Source organism: Gossypium hirsutum, chromosome D10 (assembly GCF_007990345.1).
Source record: "Gossypium hirsutum isolate 1008001.06 chromosome D10, Gossypium_hirsutum_v2.1, whole genome shotgun sequence".
NCBI lineage: Eukaryota > Viridiplantae > Streptophyta > Magnoliopsida > Malvales > Malvaceae > Gossypium > Gossypium hirsutum.
In genome coordinates, this window is record NC_053446.1 from 33,873,861 (window position 1) to 33,889,359 (window position 15,499).

The 15,499-nt window shown below is 30.8% G+C and overlaps 2 protein-coding genes and 1 long non-coding RNA gene across 4 annotated transcripts; 1 reads left to right on the plus strand and 2 right to left on the minus strand.

The window, feature by feature from the left end:
• The first annotated feature begins 4,405 nt into the window (after positions 1 to 4,405).
• LOC107914882 (protein RDM1) lies at positions 4,406 to 5,925 on the plus strand. 2 transcript variants are annotated; one of them, XM_016843928.2, is made up of 3 exons: positions 4,406 to 4,583; positions 4,756 to 4,937; positions 5,231 to 5,925. In XM_016843928.2, exons 1-3 carry the CDS (start codon positions 4,525 to 4,527, stop codon positions 5,596 to 5,598), a joined length of 609 nt encoding a protein of 202 aa, XP_016699417.2. In that variant the 5' UTR covers positions 4,406 to 4,524; the 3' UTR covers positions 5,599 to 5,925. The 2 variants fall into 2 exon arrangements, with proteins under 2 accessions (XP_016699417.2, XP_016699418.2); XM_016843929.2 differs by having other exon boundaries at positions 4,523 to 4,583; positions 4,749 to 4,937.
• Positions 5,926 to 5,977: 52 nt separating this feature from the next.
• On the minus strand, positions 5,978 to 8,641 carry LOC107914881 (pentatricopeptide repeat-containing protein At3g22690). The gene has a single exon (XM_016843927.2). It carries the CDS (start codon positions 8,567 to 8,569, stop codon positions 6,047 to 6,049), a length of 2,523 nt encoding a protein of 840 aa, XP_016699416.2. The 5' UTR covers positions 8,570 to 8,641; the 3' UTR covers positions 5,978 to 6,046.
• A 2,702-nt stretch (positions 8,642 to 11,343) lies between these two features.
• Positions 11,344 to 12,212, minus strand: LOC107915122 (uncharacterized). The gene is made up of 2 exons (XR_001689202.2): positions 11,802 to 12,212; positions 11,344 to 11,657 (listed from the first exon to the last, which is right to left on the minus strand). It is a non-coding gene; the product is annotated as an uncharacterized lncRNA (long non-coding RNA).
• Positions 12,213 to 15,499: the final 3,287 nt, after the last annotated feature.

Below are 15,499 nucleotides of genomic sequence, written 5' to 3' on the forward strand. Positions count from 1 at the left end.
TATGAGAAAGTATGCGATGTGTTCATGAGGGGGAGTAAATACGTATTGTACTCTTTTTCCCTTAACCAAGGTTTTGTCCCATTGGGTTTTCCTGGTAACATTTTTAATGAGGCAGCATATTATGCGTATTATAGATTGTGTACTCTTTTTCCTTCATCAGGTTTTTATCCCACAGGGTTTTTCCTAATAATGTTTTAACAGGGCATATTATCTACCAATGGATATCCAAGGGGGAGTGTTATAAATATATTATTAAGTGGATGTCTATCATGATTAAGATAAAGTTTTAATGTACTTTAAATTCTAATAGTTATTAAAATTAGATCTCTACTTCTTTTATACTACTTATGCCTATAAATAGAGACTTTGATGAAACATTATAATCATCCCTTTTAATCAATAAAGTACATTCTCTTTCATATTTTCTTTATTTTTTATTCTCTCCATCTTTTTTATTTTATAACAAAATGTATATTTTCAATTAAAATTATGAATAATATTAATATTTTTTAAAATTCTAAGAATTAAAATGTATTTTTTTTTCAAAAACTAAAATAAATTTTAATTTTGAAAAAATTAAATAAACAAGAACATTTCAAACTCTCATTCATCCACATCTCTTGATATTTCAAAAATTAAATCGTCTAAATTAAAGGTATCATACAAAAAAGAAAATAAGGCTTTCTTGATAGAGGTGTTCATGGTTTGATTTGCTTTAGATTAGGTTTGAGTTTAAGTTTTTAACTCCAAGCAAGGTTGAGTTAACTCATTTTATTCTTTTAAAAATAATATTATATTATATTAATATTTAAATATTTTTATCATTAATTAATTTAAAAGTATTATTTATTATTTTTTTAAAGTAAAACAAAATATTTAGGTGGATCTTGACGAGTTTGACTTACGCTTGAGCTTGAATTTTTCTTTTTTTAGATTCGAGCTAGAAATAATATTATTTAATAATAAACTTTTGTTTTCTTTATTTTTAAATGATATATTGTTGACTTTCAACATATTACCGCAAATAGTAATTAATTCAAGTTTTTTTAATTAATTTACATTTATTATAATACACTTTTGGTCGTACAATTTGGTCACTAATTAACATTTTTTATTTTTTTTTGTCACGTGACACTTTTTAGTTAGTATAAAAAAAATTTAGTCCTCACCTTTTACATTTTCTCTTAATTTGAACTTAATTATATATAAAAATTATAAAAAAAACTCAAAATTATTTAAAAATAGAATATATACAAATTCTAGAAAAATAAAATATTGAATATGTTGTTATTGAAGAACAAATATATACGTGAACTAATGAAACTTATCATTCAATAGAATCCAATAACACATTAAAAAAATAAAAAAAGTTAGATCATTACATGCTTCCTCGGTGTTTCTTAAAACCAAATTAGTAATATTTTCAAGTCGAGTTTGTTAGCTTGATAACTTAACTAAATTAGCCAAAAGAGGGTGAACTGGCCTTTTAAAAATTTGTGGAAGCAAGGAGAACAGAATAAAACAGTGAATAGAATGATATATAGTGGTTCGGCCCCAATTGCCTACTCCACTACCTTAGTTTTCCACAACTAAGTATTTTCCCAAATTCACTAATTTGATCAATCTTTGAGGATAAGGTTTAACCTTACAACTCCCTTAAGATTTCTACACAAATCTTAAGACACAATCACTCTCAAAGAGAAACAAACAAGCAAACAAAGAAATAATCCTTAAAAGATCATAGTGTTTGTCAATTAAGTACAAAGACAAAGAAAAACAGTTAGAGTTGAAAGAAAAACAATTAATACTCACAAGTGCATATAAAAAAATATATGAAAATTGAGCTTTAAGGTTGATAGAATAGCACTTTAAGTTTTTTAATCTCTCTACTTATTGTTGAACCTTTGGAAGCTGGTATTTATAGTCCCAAATTGATTTCCAACCATTGTGGTTGTTGGGATATTGAATAAAGTCATTGGGGATGAAAATACCAGTACCTTTATGTCACCTGCAACAACAGATATCAATACCTTTTTTTATAGGCATCGATACTATTAGCATTTAATGCAACAATTTAGTGATCGTTAGCCCTATTTACATCGATACCAAAGGTTATTTATCGATACTTGATAAAAGTTATAGATGCTTTTTTATGAGTATCGATACTTTGTGTTTGCTTAAAAATCCTTCGAAGTCAAAATGAAAAATCCATATCGATACTAACCAATGTATCGATAAAATTATCTAGGTATCGATACTTAATTTTAATTATTGATACTCAATGTGTTTGATTAAAAAAAATTTCGAAGTCAGAATGCAAAAATTGTATCGATACTAATAAAGATATTGACAAAAAACGAATGAGTATTAATACTTTTTGTTTAGGGAGCAATTTTTCACTTTGTTTAAAATGTTTGAAGGGTTTTGAACTTGTCTAAAATATTTCTAAGTGTTCAAATTATTTTTCAAAGTATTTGAAGTTTTAGAAAGACTTTAAAATGGATTTTTACTTTGAGATTAATTCTTTGCACAAAAACCATCTTTATTCAAAAACATTTTATTTGTTTTATCAAATTAATTTATCAAATAAAATTTGGTTTAATTGAGTTCCATGCCCTTGAAGAATATCTAGAACTAATATTATAGAGATGTATGAAATCGACTCTCATGTTATTTTTTTAGCAAAAAACAATATATACCACATTTTTCAAAAAAAAATTCAAATTTTCAGTTCATTTAAAATATTTGTCAAAATTCAAATTGTAAAAATAAATTATACTCTGATTTTTTATAACGAAAAAGCTATATTAAGAAACTGAAGAGGTAAAAAAAAAATAGAGAACCAATAAATTTTCTTAATGTTTTTATTTTTTTGCATTATTTTTAAAAATAATGAGTATTAGATATTTCTATATCGATAATATATAGAGAAAATTTGGAGTGTCTAAAATAATTCTCTCATTTCACTTTTTTTTTGTTTTGAAATTTTATCTACTTTTATATAATTTTTAGATTTTAGAATTTTCTAATTTTTTAAAAAGAATTTCATTTTTTATCATTTTATAATAATCAAGGTAAAATTGACAGAAAGTATAAAATCCGAGGACTAAAATTGTTTTTATGTCAACTATAAAGTGTCGCTTAACAACAATAGGGTGACAAAAAGAAAAGATTTTCAAAAATGTCATTGACCAAATTATAATTTTTTAATTAATTAACTAAAACAAAAATTTACCCATAATTAGTGAGGGGTAAAAATAACAAATCCGGATAAAAATTAGTTAACGTATACAACCATTTTCAATTTTAAATACATATGCGAGTTGAAATTTCAATTTGAGGCAAAAGAAATCTCAATTTACCAAATATAACCCTTCTAAAATTCCAAATATATTGATATAAAAAAAGGCTTAATCCACAAATTGATACTTAAATTTTTTATTTTTCCTATTTTAGTATCTAAACTACATTTTTTCTCAAATTGATACCTTAGTTAGTCAAACTATTAATTTTTTAAAAAAAAGCTAAATAATAATATTTTTCTCAAGTTAGTACTAAACTGTTTTTAATCACAAGTAGTACTTCAATTATTATTTTGTTACTCATTTTATACTAAAATATTATATCTATTGAAAAAATTTCAATAATAGTAGAGTGTCACATCATATAAACTTTAAAAAATAATTTTTAATTCTTTTCTTTTCTTTTCTTTTACATTATTTCTCTGTATTTTTGTATATTTTTTCTTTCTTCTTCCTTTATAATATCCGGCAATGTGAACGGGGTTTGAAATTGACCCTCTCTAGGTCAAAATGTTGGTGATTGATTCTATTTTCGAACTTCACTACCTACTTGCTCGACCTGATAAGATCAAAAAAAAATTCTTTCATCGATCAAGACCAATGTTTTTAGAACCAAACTAAATCGATTGAGAATATACCAAAAGAAAGGAGTTGAACTGGTTGACTTGCGAACCAATACAAATCAATTGAATTAAGCTAAAAAAAACTATTTGAATTAGTTCTCTCTATTTTTTTTATGAAATTTTAATAATTTTTAAATGTATATAAAGAAAATAATGATTTGTCTTATTTGCTACAAGATCATTTTTAATAGGTTATCTTTTTTCTAAAAAAAATTTAACATTAACGATTTCACTAAAGACAAAAGTATCAACTTAAGAAAAATAGTTTTGGTATCACTTATGATTAAATAAATGTTTAAATGTCAAAATCGAAAAAATAACATAATTTAGTAAACAAAGTATTAGTTAAATTCTTTTTTCAAATAGATTTAATAATTTAACTAAATTTTGTCTAAAGGAAGTATCAACCTGAGAAAAAATTACAACTTAAATATCATATGTTTTTAAGCACCAAAATAAGAAAATAGTATAATTTAACTATAAAAAATCCAAATATTCACTTTTTTCCGGTTATTTCCCGAAATTTGAGGTTTTCCCAGTAGCCAAACAAGTCATCAATCAATCTAAAAACCGGGAGGTAAAGGGATTTGTTAGGGTTTATGCAAAGGAACTGCAACTTACATTCCCTTTCTCTCTCTGTTAACAAGAGAAATTTCGGGTAAGAGTGTTTCAATGTTTCCCGATGTGAAACCCTACATTGAAATTATAATATTCTATTTCATTTCTTCTTTTAATTTGATCTGGGTTCCCTTTTTTTCCTTTTAAATATGGGTAGCTTCGAATTTTATTATCTGGGGATAGTAATATGTTCTATTTCTGGAAGGCTGCAGTGTGAACATCATGAAGCGGGCATTGCCATGGAGTGACCAGGTTGATGTAATTTCATCAGATGAATCTTCATCATCATCATCATCATCATCATCATATTCTTCTTTCGATGTCGAGGTTCAGGTCAATGATGGAACCAAAAATGTCGCAGTTGATCAACCTCCTAAAGAATTATCCTCTGATGGTAATTTTGTTAAATGGGTTTCAATTTTTGCTCCATCTGTTGAAACCTATAATTCTTTGTTCGTGTAAACTCCTTCATCCCCCTGTTGAATCTGACCTGTAGCTTCGCTTTAGCTAGTTATTATTACCTTTGTGATATGGGGCTATTTTTAGCCAATTTCATCTTCAAATTTTCAAAGAGATCAAGTGTCTCCGTGTTATTGTTTGTTAATAATCAATGTCAAAAGTAGTTTTTGTATGGGGAATATGCTTTCTTTTATAATACATTGTAAAATCCTTGTTTCATGATATCAGGCTTGTTGATCAGAAAGGCTGAAATTTATCAGGAATATATGAAGCAATTACCAATTCCGACACAACGGGGCTCTGTTATTCCGTTTACCACATGGATGGGATTAGGCAGATCCATCAAACAATTATATGGGCAGCCTTTGCATTACCTCACTAACATTCTCCTAAAACAGTGGGATCATTCAAGAGTCGGCAGTGAGGACGAGCATAGGCCCCTTGACATCATCATTCATCCTTGCAAAGCTGAAGCCACTGTCTGGCTCGTTGAAGAACTTCATCGACAGACCTCATCACATCATCACATGGCCAAACTGTGGCAGTCAGATCCAATGCACCATGCTTTCATCGATTCCATTTTCCTTCAATTGTGAAGTGCATGCAGAACTGTCCACAAGGTTTCACATGGCCTGCCCCTGATTCTGTGACAAAAAGAAATATGGATTTTAAGTAGGAGGTTTGGAAAATGTTCATCTTTCCTCCATTTCATCCTGTAAAAATGTTGTTATTTTGTTAATGTAGTTCCAATATACGTTCAGGATGAAAAGGATTGCACAAGGTACTAGTTTCTTTCTTTCTGTCCATGTGTGTTTGTAGTTATCATGTTATATTGCATAAACCTTTTGGAGAAAATGTAGTCTGGATGTCGAGCCTGCTGTTGTCTTGTATCTGAATGAAAGATTATTACGAGGTTCATTTCAGCTTCAGGTGTATTTATATAACAATGAAATAATGGCCATTGCATGTGAAAAATAAAATAAAAATGCAACTTTTTTATTTTGATTCTGCGAACGCAAGAATCAGTGAAGTTACAAGTTGATATCACCAATAGTCGTTACAAGAACAGAACCCTCTCTGAAAGAAATGAAATCTGTTATTATCTCGCACAATAATCTCTCTGTTATAAGTTTTTGACACTAATTTGGCAAATGAATGGCAGTCAGAACAGATTCGAAGATTCTTAACAACCCGGATCGATGTGCCCTGATCGGTGCTGATTAGCCCAAATGCAATTGCTAGTTTTTCACTATGTCTACTAAGTACGTATTCTTTCTCCTCCTCGTCAACATTAAGTAGAACATTACTAAGATCTGGAGCATGTCCAGCAGCCTCCACTCTGCAGTGCATTTCATCTAGCATTGCAGCTATGTGCATCATTTCTGGATGGGATTCATCACCCGAAGTGAACTCATGAATTTGTCCATTTACCTCTATTGAGCTTGATCCAGGCACTTTTCGAGCCCCCTTCTCTTTCAACTGCCGCCTCACCTTTGCAACATCAGTCCATTTCCCAGCAGAGGCATATATGTTAGACAGAAGCACCTGGATACCAGTTCTGTCAGAAGCTAATTCTTTCATCCTTTCAGTTGCATATCCTGCCATATCAATATTTCTGTGCATCCTGCATGCTGCTAAAAGAGACCCCCAAATTACATCATTAGGCTCCATTGGCATTAATTTTATGAGATCTAGAGCTTCTTCCAAGAATCCAGCACGGCCTAGCAGATCAACCATACACCCATAGTGCACAATTTGGGGAGAGATTTTGTGGACTGACGTCATCGACTTGAAAATATCTCGCCCTTGCTCGACTAACCCTCCATGGCTGCAGGCTGTTAGCAACCCCACAAATACTACTCCATCAGGTTTGACTCCTTGTCGAAGCATCTTGTTGAAAAGCTCAATAGCTTGATTGCCGTTTCCCTCCATAGCCATTGCTCCAATGGCAGCAGTCCAAGCCGACACATCTCTGTTTTCTATGTTATTGAAGATCTTCATTGCAGTTGAAGGATCACCACACCTAGCGAACATATCAACTAAAGCTGTACTTAGACGAATGTCACAGGGAATTTTGTTCATTTTGATATAAGCATGGATCCACTTGGCAAGATGAAGTGCTCCTAAATATCCACAGGCAGATGCAATACTCACCATAGTCACCCTATCTGCTTTTATTCCTTTATTTTGCATTGTTCGAAAAAGTTCAATGGCTTGTTCGAACATGCTCTCTTGTACCAAAGCACTGATTATAGTGTTCCAAGACACAAGATCACTCTCTGGCATATTGTTGAAAACTTCCCAAGCTGAACTGAGATCACCATTTCTAATATAACCAGCCATTACCGAATTCCATGATACAACTGTCTTGTTAGCCATGCGATGAAAAACCGCAAATGCCACTTCCTGTTTACCACACTTCATGTACATGTCAATTAGAGCATTTGAAATACTATCCCAACCTTCAAGTCCATTCCTCAAAACATAAGCATGACAACATTTTCCCAAAAAAATGCTGCCTAGTTGCGCAGACACTGAGATTGTAGATAATATAGAAACCCTATCAGGCACCAGCCTCTGTCTCAGCATTTCCTCCAAGATAAAGAGTGCTTCCCTCACCATCCCGGAATGCACATAATTTGACATTATTGTATTGCAAACAACCAAATTTTTCTGTTCACATTCATCAAACAGCCGCTTTGCAGTATCAAAAGCACCGCATTTCATATACATATCCACAAGCGAATTCACCATTAAAGTATTAACTTTCACTCCCAAGCTACTAATGTATCCACGCACTCTCTCACCCAATTCAAGATCCCTCAACTTTGCACAGGCAGAAATTACACAAACCATCGTAACTGAATTCGGCCTAGTACCTTCCTCCACCATCTCAAAAAACAATTCAACAGCCTCCTTAGCCAAACCAGACCTTGCATAACCACAAATCAAACTGGTCCAAGATACAACATTTCTGTCAATCATTTCATCGAACACCTTTTGTCCCATCACAATTTCCCCACAGTCTGCATAGAAGTGAATCAAAGAATTCAATATAAACATATCTCCTTGAAAACCCATTTTTATAACCGATCCATGAACCTGAAAACCCTCAGCAGTCGCTGAAATTTTTGTGCACGCACTTAGTAAGTAGGGGAACGTGTATTTATCAGGCGAAATGCCCAGACTCAGCATTTCAAGATACACCCGGATAGCTTCCTTGCCAAGACCAATAGAAGAATAACCTCTAATCAGTGAATTGTACATAAACAAAGTACCATCATTTTGATTATCGTATCTAAATTGATTTAAGATATTTTTAGCATAAACTAAGCTCTCAAAAGTACCCAACGCAGTACATGTTGAGATAAGCTTCGCTACAGTAGAGGGACGGTGAATTAGTCCTTGCTTAGCGATTTGACAGTGCAGTTTTCTGAGTTCAGTCAGGTTTCTGCAATCTTTCAAAGAACCAGTCGGAGAGGAGTCATTGGTTTTGGGTAGGGTTTGGTTTGTGAGATCTTTTAAGGCTTGAGAAGTTATTACAGGAGACAGAGAGGTTGCCGCCATTGGTGAGATGTGTAATATTCGTGCTGCAGCTGCAGCAATGGCCAATTTTAATCAGATTTTATGGCAAAAAAAGAAGATTTTCTTTGTTACATTAATATTTCATTATTTTTTTTACCGGTATCACATATAATTTTATATATAAAAGATGATTTTATGTAATTATATATATATGAAATTTTGAATTAATTTAAATTTTATAAATTATTATATTTATTATTTTATATTTATATATTATATATATAAATAATTATATTTATTTAATATAAAAATAAATTGAGGTATTTATTTAAATGTGTATGATTGAATCAAAATTAAGGTTTTATATAGATATTTGAACTACAATTAAAATTGTGTATAATTACACAAATTAAAATTTATACATTAAGTTACATATTAAATCAAAATTTATGTATAATTTTAAGATTTTTCTCTAAATTTTATAATATATACTTTTATTTGTTCAAAATTTGATGCTCTACTTTTATAGTAGTTCATTTTGCATCATTTGATTAATATTTTCGATTAACTCTATTTGAAATTTAGGTATGAACATTTATAGGTTTTTATGAATTTTCTTTTTAATTTCACAATTCTTTTTTTCCTTTGAGAAAAAGATAGAAGTAAATTTTGTTAAAGGCACTTTTAGATGGTCATTTATATTTAGTGCGGTGCATTTAGCTTTTTCTTTGTCTTATGTTGTAGTATTTAATTTTACTGTCACCGTTATTTTTACACTAATTACAGGTAGAGGTGATCATGGGTCAGGCTGGGTTCAAGCCAAGCCCAAGTAAAAATTTAGGACCGTTTGCTAGGCTCGGGCCAGCCCAAAAAATGGGCCTAAAAATTTGCCCAAGCTCAGCTCGGATAAAAATGCTAAAATCCGAGCTCGACCCGGCCCGCCCATATTAATTTTTTATATTATATTATTTTTATATAATTTTTAAATATATATAATACATCAAAAATACTAAAAACATTAAAATAGATATTTTTGAACAAATTAAAAATAAATTTTAAAAAATATGTATACTTAAATAATACTAAGATATATACAACTTAACAAGAAATTGTCTCTAAAATAATAATAATAAATTAACAATAAAACAAGTGTTATACAATATCCAAATAATAACAACAAAATAGTAACAACATAATGGGGGAGAAAACAACAAGAAAATATCATTAGAATAATAATAATAATAAATTTTTGTCATTTAGTGAAAAAGGGCCAGACTCGGAATAAAAAATGTCTTACCTGAGGCCCAATTCATTTTTAAAACGGGCCTTATTTTTTTCCCAAGTCTATTTTCCGGGCCTATATTTTTGCCCAAACCCTCCTACTTTTTAGGCGGGCCTTCGGGTCGGGCTAAGTAACCTGGTCTAACAGCAGGTAAACGTACTATTCTTAGTACCCTAAATTTACTAGGGTGACTATGAGAGTAGACTGCTAGAAAACTCGTCATTCATGGTTGCTTCATTTAATTCTCATTCGAAAAATTCAAGTAATCTGAGTGGGTTGGTTAAGTGAACAGGGAAATTGGACATTTTGATGCACTAAAGGGTGAAATAAACCAACAAAACTATTAAAACTAAAAATAAATTAAATTTTCATCAACTCTATAATTGCAAGGATGCCACTAAATATTGCAACATCTGGGAATCGTCTCCATTTAGCAACTTCCTTTTCATAAATGAAAAGCAATCTGTTTATTTAAATAAATGTAGATTATTTCGTTAGTAACTTCAAAGTGGATTGTTTTTATTTTGATCACTTTTTTTCTTTTAATTTGGTTATTATTGTTAAAATAATTGATTAAATTGATTATTTTTATTTTGATCACATTTATTTTTTAATTTAGTTACTACTGCTAAAATAATTGATCAAATTGATTACAATGCCATTAAATTATCTCTTCTTTCATTAAAAGTCTATTTTTTAGTTCCTTCCTTTTATTTCTTTCCTTTTCCTATTTTTATTTCTTTTTTTTCTCTAAATTAATCACTACAGTTAAATCATCTCTTCCATCATTAATAACACGTTTGGTTGGAGGGAATCACTATTCCATTTCCTTCTTATTCTTTAATGAACAGTAAAACACTAGTTTGGTTAACTGAACGAGCCATTCCATGGAATACCATTCCTTATTTATTCAACAAATTTACTAAATTCATATTCGGTCGATAAGGGTAAGAATAGACAATTTAGCAACACAAGTAATAGCGATTTTTTCATTTCCAATTATGTCTATCATTTTTTTACTGTTCTTCTTTTTCATCAATTTTGTGTCAAATTGAATTTAACAATAATACAGATGATCTCCAACGGTTCTAAGAATAATATGATTAGATTTTTTTTACTAAAAAAAATAAGAAAAATCTCAAAATTTACATCAACAACTTAAAAAAAAAAGAGAGCATTTCTATCTTAATTTTGGGTTAAGCTATTATATAGAGATTTAAATATCTAAAATTAGAAAGGAGGATGATCAAAATGGATAAGGAACCCATAATCTGTTCTTGTAGATCTATGATTTTTTTTAGAAATTTCACAAAAAAATAAATTAGAAAATATGAAAGAAAAATTTCAAGGGGCATTTTGATGAATCTTCAAAAATATCTTAGGTCAGAACATTTTGATGTCACTTGTAATAACTCTCTTTTTTCTGTCAAAAATACCTCCTTCCCAAATCAAACTTGCATGCATGGTTGAGGGAAGTTTTAATTTCTAGAGAATTTTCAAAAAAAAACAAATTCGGAACTTCCATCCAAAACACTGTTCATTTTTTTGTTCATTCTTCTTTTTCTCTTTATTTTTCTTTTTGTTCATTTTTTTCCTCTCTATCACTGTTCACCTTTCCCGCCATTCACTGTCTAAACCACCATCAACAAGCTCACACAACCCCCTTTCTTATCCCTTCTCTCCACTCTAAATCCCTCATCACCATTGTCATATTTGACACAACCCTTAGCCACTCAAAACCCCAATCACTGTCTAATACTACCATCTCCCACACAACATCTCCTTCATCATCCAACACTTTCACCGTCACCATTGCTGCTTCCACCTCCACCTCATTAGCCATTGAACCTAAAAGCACCCACTACTTTAATCACCATACTAAAAGACCAGAACAAACCATAAACAATGAATGATACAAAAAAAAAAACAACACAAAAGATCCAACCAAAATATAAAAAACACAAGTAAAAAAAAAAAAGAGTTGCTCCTTACTGTTTTGAAGAAGCTAATCCAAACCTGCAAACAAAGAAGAGAAAAACCAATATTCATAAAAGGAGGAAAAGAGATTGAAAAAAAAATAAAGAGAAGGGGACTTATCTCTATTTGAATTTGGGTTTTAAGCTCTGGAATTCCATTAGACAATTTGAACGGTGACAGGATCTATTCGGTCAAGGAGAACCATATATTAAGTACCCTAGGCGATCTAACGACGAAGGTAGTAGATCGGGACAAGATAAGTTTGAATCTGACTCAATATTATCGTGGTTTTCTTGCGGGTTTCAAGAATATTTGAATTTTTAAATCGAAAGAGAAAGGAAAGATGGACTACTTGGTGATTTTTCTGACTAATGGTGCTACCAGAATGTGGCAGTTAAGAAAGAGTAGCGTAATGAATCAAATGAAAAAAAAAGAATAATGAATAAAATACAAGAAAAAAGTAAAAACAAAAAACAAAAAAACCTACCGGTAGAATAGATGGATTTAAGGGTAGAGTGACAAGTTTGATCAATTTTTTAATGACAATGATTAAATTAATAAAAAATAATTTTAAGATAATTAAAATAAGAATTATCCTTATTTAGAATAACTAACAAGTTGGATTACATTTTAATAAATAATTAAAAAAACTTATATAGATAAAGACTGTAACGATCCAATTTTTAGGTGATGTCAAAAAATTTGGTTTTGAGATCTTATTTCTATAAACTGAGCCCGTAAAAGTAAAATAGAAATATTTACGAAGTAATATGAAAATATATTAAAGATTGGTTAAGTAATTTAACCGAGATAATAGTTAATTGAAGCTTCAAGACTAAATTGTAAAAGTTCAATAGTTATTGAACTTTAATTTAGAAAATGTTTGGGAAACTAGTTAGCAATTATCCAAAGGATTAAAATGGTTATTTAACTAATTTTAAATATGTGATAGTAGAGGGCGATGATGGTTTCCACTAAATCTTAATCTTATAATTAAGTAAATAAATAAACCTTAAACAATTAACTAATCATGATTAATTAAGTGTTAATCAATCTATAAATAGTCAAGTTAATGGATGAAAAGATGAAATTGTCATCTTCCTTCCCAAGTTGAAGCCATTAAAATAGAAATTCAAAGCTTTCAACCAAACTTTTGTCTATCAATTTGTGAAGGTAATCTAGCAATTTCTTTGAATTTTTTATAGATTCTTGATCATGATAGCTTGAATTAGCTAGCCCATATATCAATTTATTCAATTAGTTAATATTTAGCAAGTTTCCATTATAGTAAAATTAATGATTTTGAGTTCGATTTGAATAAATTGATAGTTACCAAGCTTAGATTATGATAATGACTAAATTAGAAGCAAGTTAAACTTGTTAGATAATTTTGTAGCATTAGGGACTAAATTTGTCACACCCAGTTCCTATTAAAGTCCGAAATTAAGAAGGATCGGGAGTTAATTGCAAGAATTTGTACATTCGACGGACTCTACTAAAAAATCTGAAAATTTTATTGGCTGAATGGTAAATAGTTGGATCTTAATTCTGTTTTAGTTAAGTTGGAACCGACTGGTTCCTTAGTGGGAGGTAGAATGATTATTGACGAACGGTTATGTGGGACTTTGATATCTGTGTGTGGAAGGTTATATATACGTGTAAGAAGGACTATTCTAGAGGCATAGTTCTCCTCATTTCTATTATTTTTCTTCTTTTCTGCATTATCTTCTTTGGTTGCTCTGAAGAAGAGAAAGTTAAGGAATGTCATGCATGGGGCAGTGATCGTGAGGTTTAAGTTTGGAATGTAGTGAATCCGGTGAACTGGTAAGCTTCTTAATCTTACTATATTCGTGAAATTGAAGAAAAGAGGAGTTAGGGTTTATGAAATCTTTCAAAATTTTTGCATAAAACTGGATTTGGGGATATAAAGCTTGAATGCCTCCGATTTAATCATTATATTTGGTTGTCATGCTTAGCTACTAGGACGAAGGAAGCACTGACATTCGGACAAGCTAAGCTAGCGAGGATGAAGGATAGCATGTGAGTTTTTATACCCCATTTTGATGTTTGCTTGTTGTTGTGCTGCTTGAATGTTTTGCTCGTATGTCTACTTTGAGTTTAGTTTGAATTCCATGGTTGTATATGATTACAACGAATGAGTAAGCTATGCATGTATAACTCTGTGGAAATATATGAATGATTGTGAGTATGTTCTCTGGATACAATATGTGGTTGTGTATTGATGTATTGATATGTGGTGTACTACATGTTAGAGTAAAAAGTGTAATATTATGTGTGAAATGTATGTTTATAAAATGCAGAGTACAGAGGGAGTTACTTTGGCAAGTTAGTTGAAGATAAAAAAATTTGGCATAATGGAGGAATGGACAAATTGAAAAGGGATTTGAGGAAGTTTGGCTACATCGTGAAATGATCTACAGGCTCTTTAGAGCGACACCGTGTAAACGGTATACAAGCTGTAACACTCTTTACCTAGTCCGGACGTCGAACTTGAGTAATAGAATGCTACAGACAAATACGAATCATTTACATGCAATTATAATTCAAAATTTCAATTGCATATAAATACATCACATATAATCAAGTATAACAAGCATTACAACCGAATTCGGGTTTATATTGAGCTTACAAAAACTTAAATCAATCTGGTATTAAACATGGATCAATTTGAAACAAAAAGAAAAAAGAAAAATTCTGCAAACATGGGTCACATGGCCATCTCCCCTGACCACGTGGAAGGTTGAGGCTGTGTGGGGTGGAGACATGGTTGTGTGGGCAAGTCATATAATAGCCTAATGCCGTGTAGGGTTGGAGCCACACGATCGTGCAAACAAACCCTATAACTGTAACATCTAAAACTCTTAATTTTAAATTCGTAAAATTATGACAAGAATGAGCCATTAGCTTAATAGCTAAGAGAAGATAAGGAGACAGTGTAATTGGCTTAGAGACTAGAGTTTGAATCCCTTCCCTTGCAAATTGATTAAAATTGTTGCAATTTTGCTCCCTTCCTATTTTTGTGTCGTCCCACCTAGTTAACCTAGATTTAAAAGTCAATTTTTTTATTTTCTATTCAGCCTTTATTCATTTTTTTCTTTTGTTGTAGTTGTCCAAGCCTTCTTTCTCTCTATTCTTCTCTCATTTTTCTTTTTTCTTTCTCCATTTTGTGCCGCCCAAACCCTAGCCTTGCACTTCTCTTTTTATTGCCTCTTCTCCTTCTTGTGTGGTGTCGATTGCTCCCTTTCTTATCTTCTTTTTCTGTTGTTTTGTTGATGCTATTTTGCTAGCTAGGTTTTGTGTTCCTTTTTCTATTCAAAACAACCTCTTTGCAACCTTTAATCATCCCTTTTGAACTGCCCAAAACAACCACTATTGTTTCTGCCGTTGAGAGTGGTTATAGCCCCTTTGTTCACCATTTTTGGGCTGTCGTTTCCTTTCATTTTCTGCACTTTTAAACACATTTATCCATAATTTATTCTATGTTAGAGCAACCACAAATATTGCTAAACAATAGTGCATTCAATCTCTTTTGGATTGTTAACTTAGATCTAGTATTGAGAAAGCGTAAGTGTGAAACCTAATATCATTAATGTTTCATTAACTTGTGTTTCTTTGGTTGAAAACTCTGTAGCCATTTCTGGTCATTTACTTATTGGTTTTTTATGATATTTTGGTCTTAGGTACTGATTCTA

What these genes read in the sequence shown, in the direction of transcription:
- LOC107914882 (XM_016843928.2), top strand. Translation starts at nt 4,525, where the DNA reads ATGCAAAGGAACTGCAACTTACATTCCCTTTCTCTCTCTGTTAACAAG. An exon ending in GTTAACAAGAGAAATTTCGG is followed by an intron (nt 4,584 to 4,755) that starts GTAAGAGTGTTT and finishes GGAAGGCTGCAG; the next exon opens with TGTGAACATCATGAAGCGGG. An exon ending in TAAAGAATTATCCTCTGATG is followed by an intron (nt 4,938 to 5,230) that starts GTAATTTTGTTA and finishes TCATGATATCAG; the next exon opens with GCTTGTTGATCAGAAAGGCT.
- LOC107914881 (XM_016843927.2), bottom strand. Translation starts at nt 8,569, where the DNA reads ATGGCGGCAACCTCTCTGTCTCCTGTAATAACTTCTCAAGCCTTAAAA.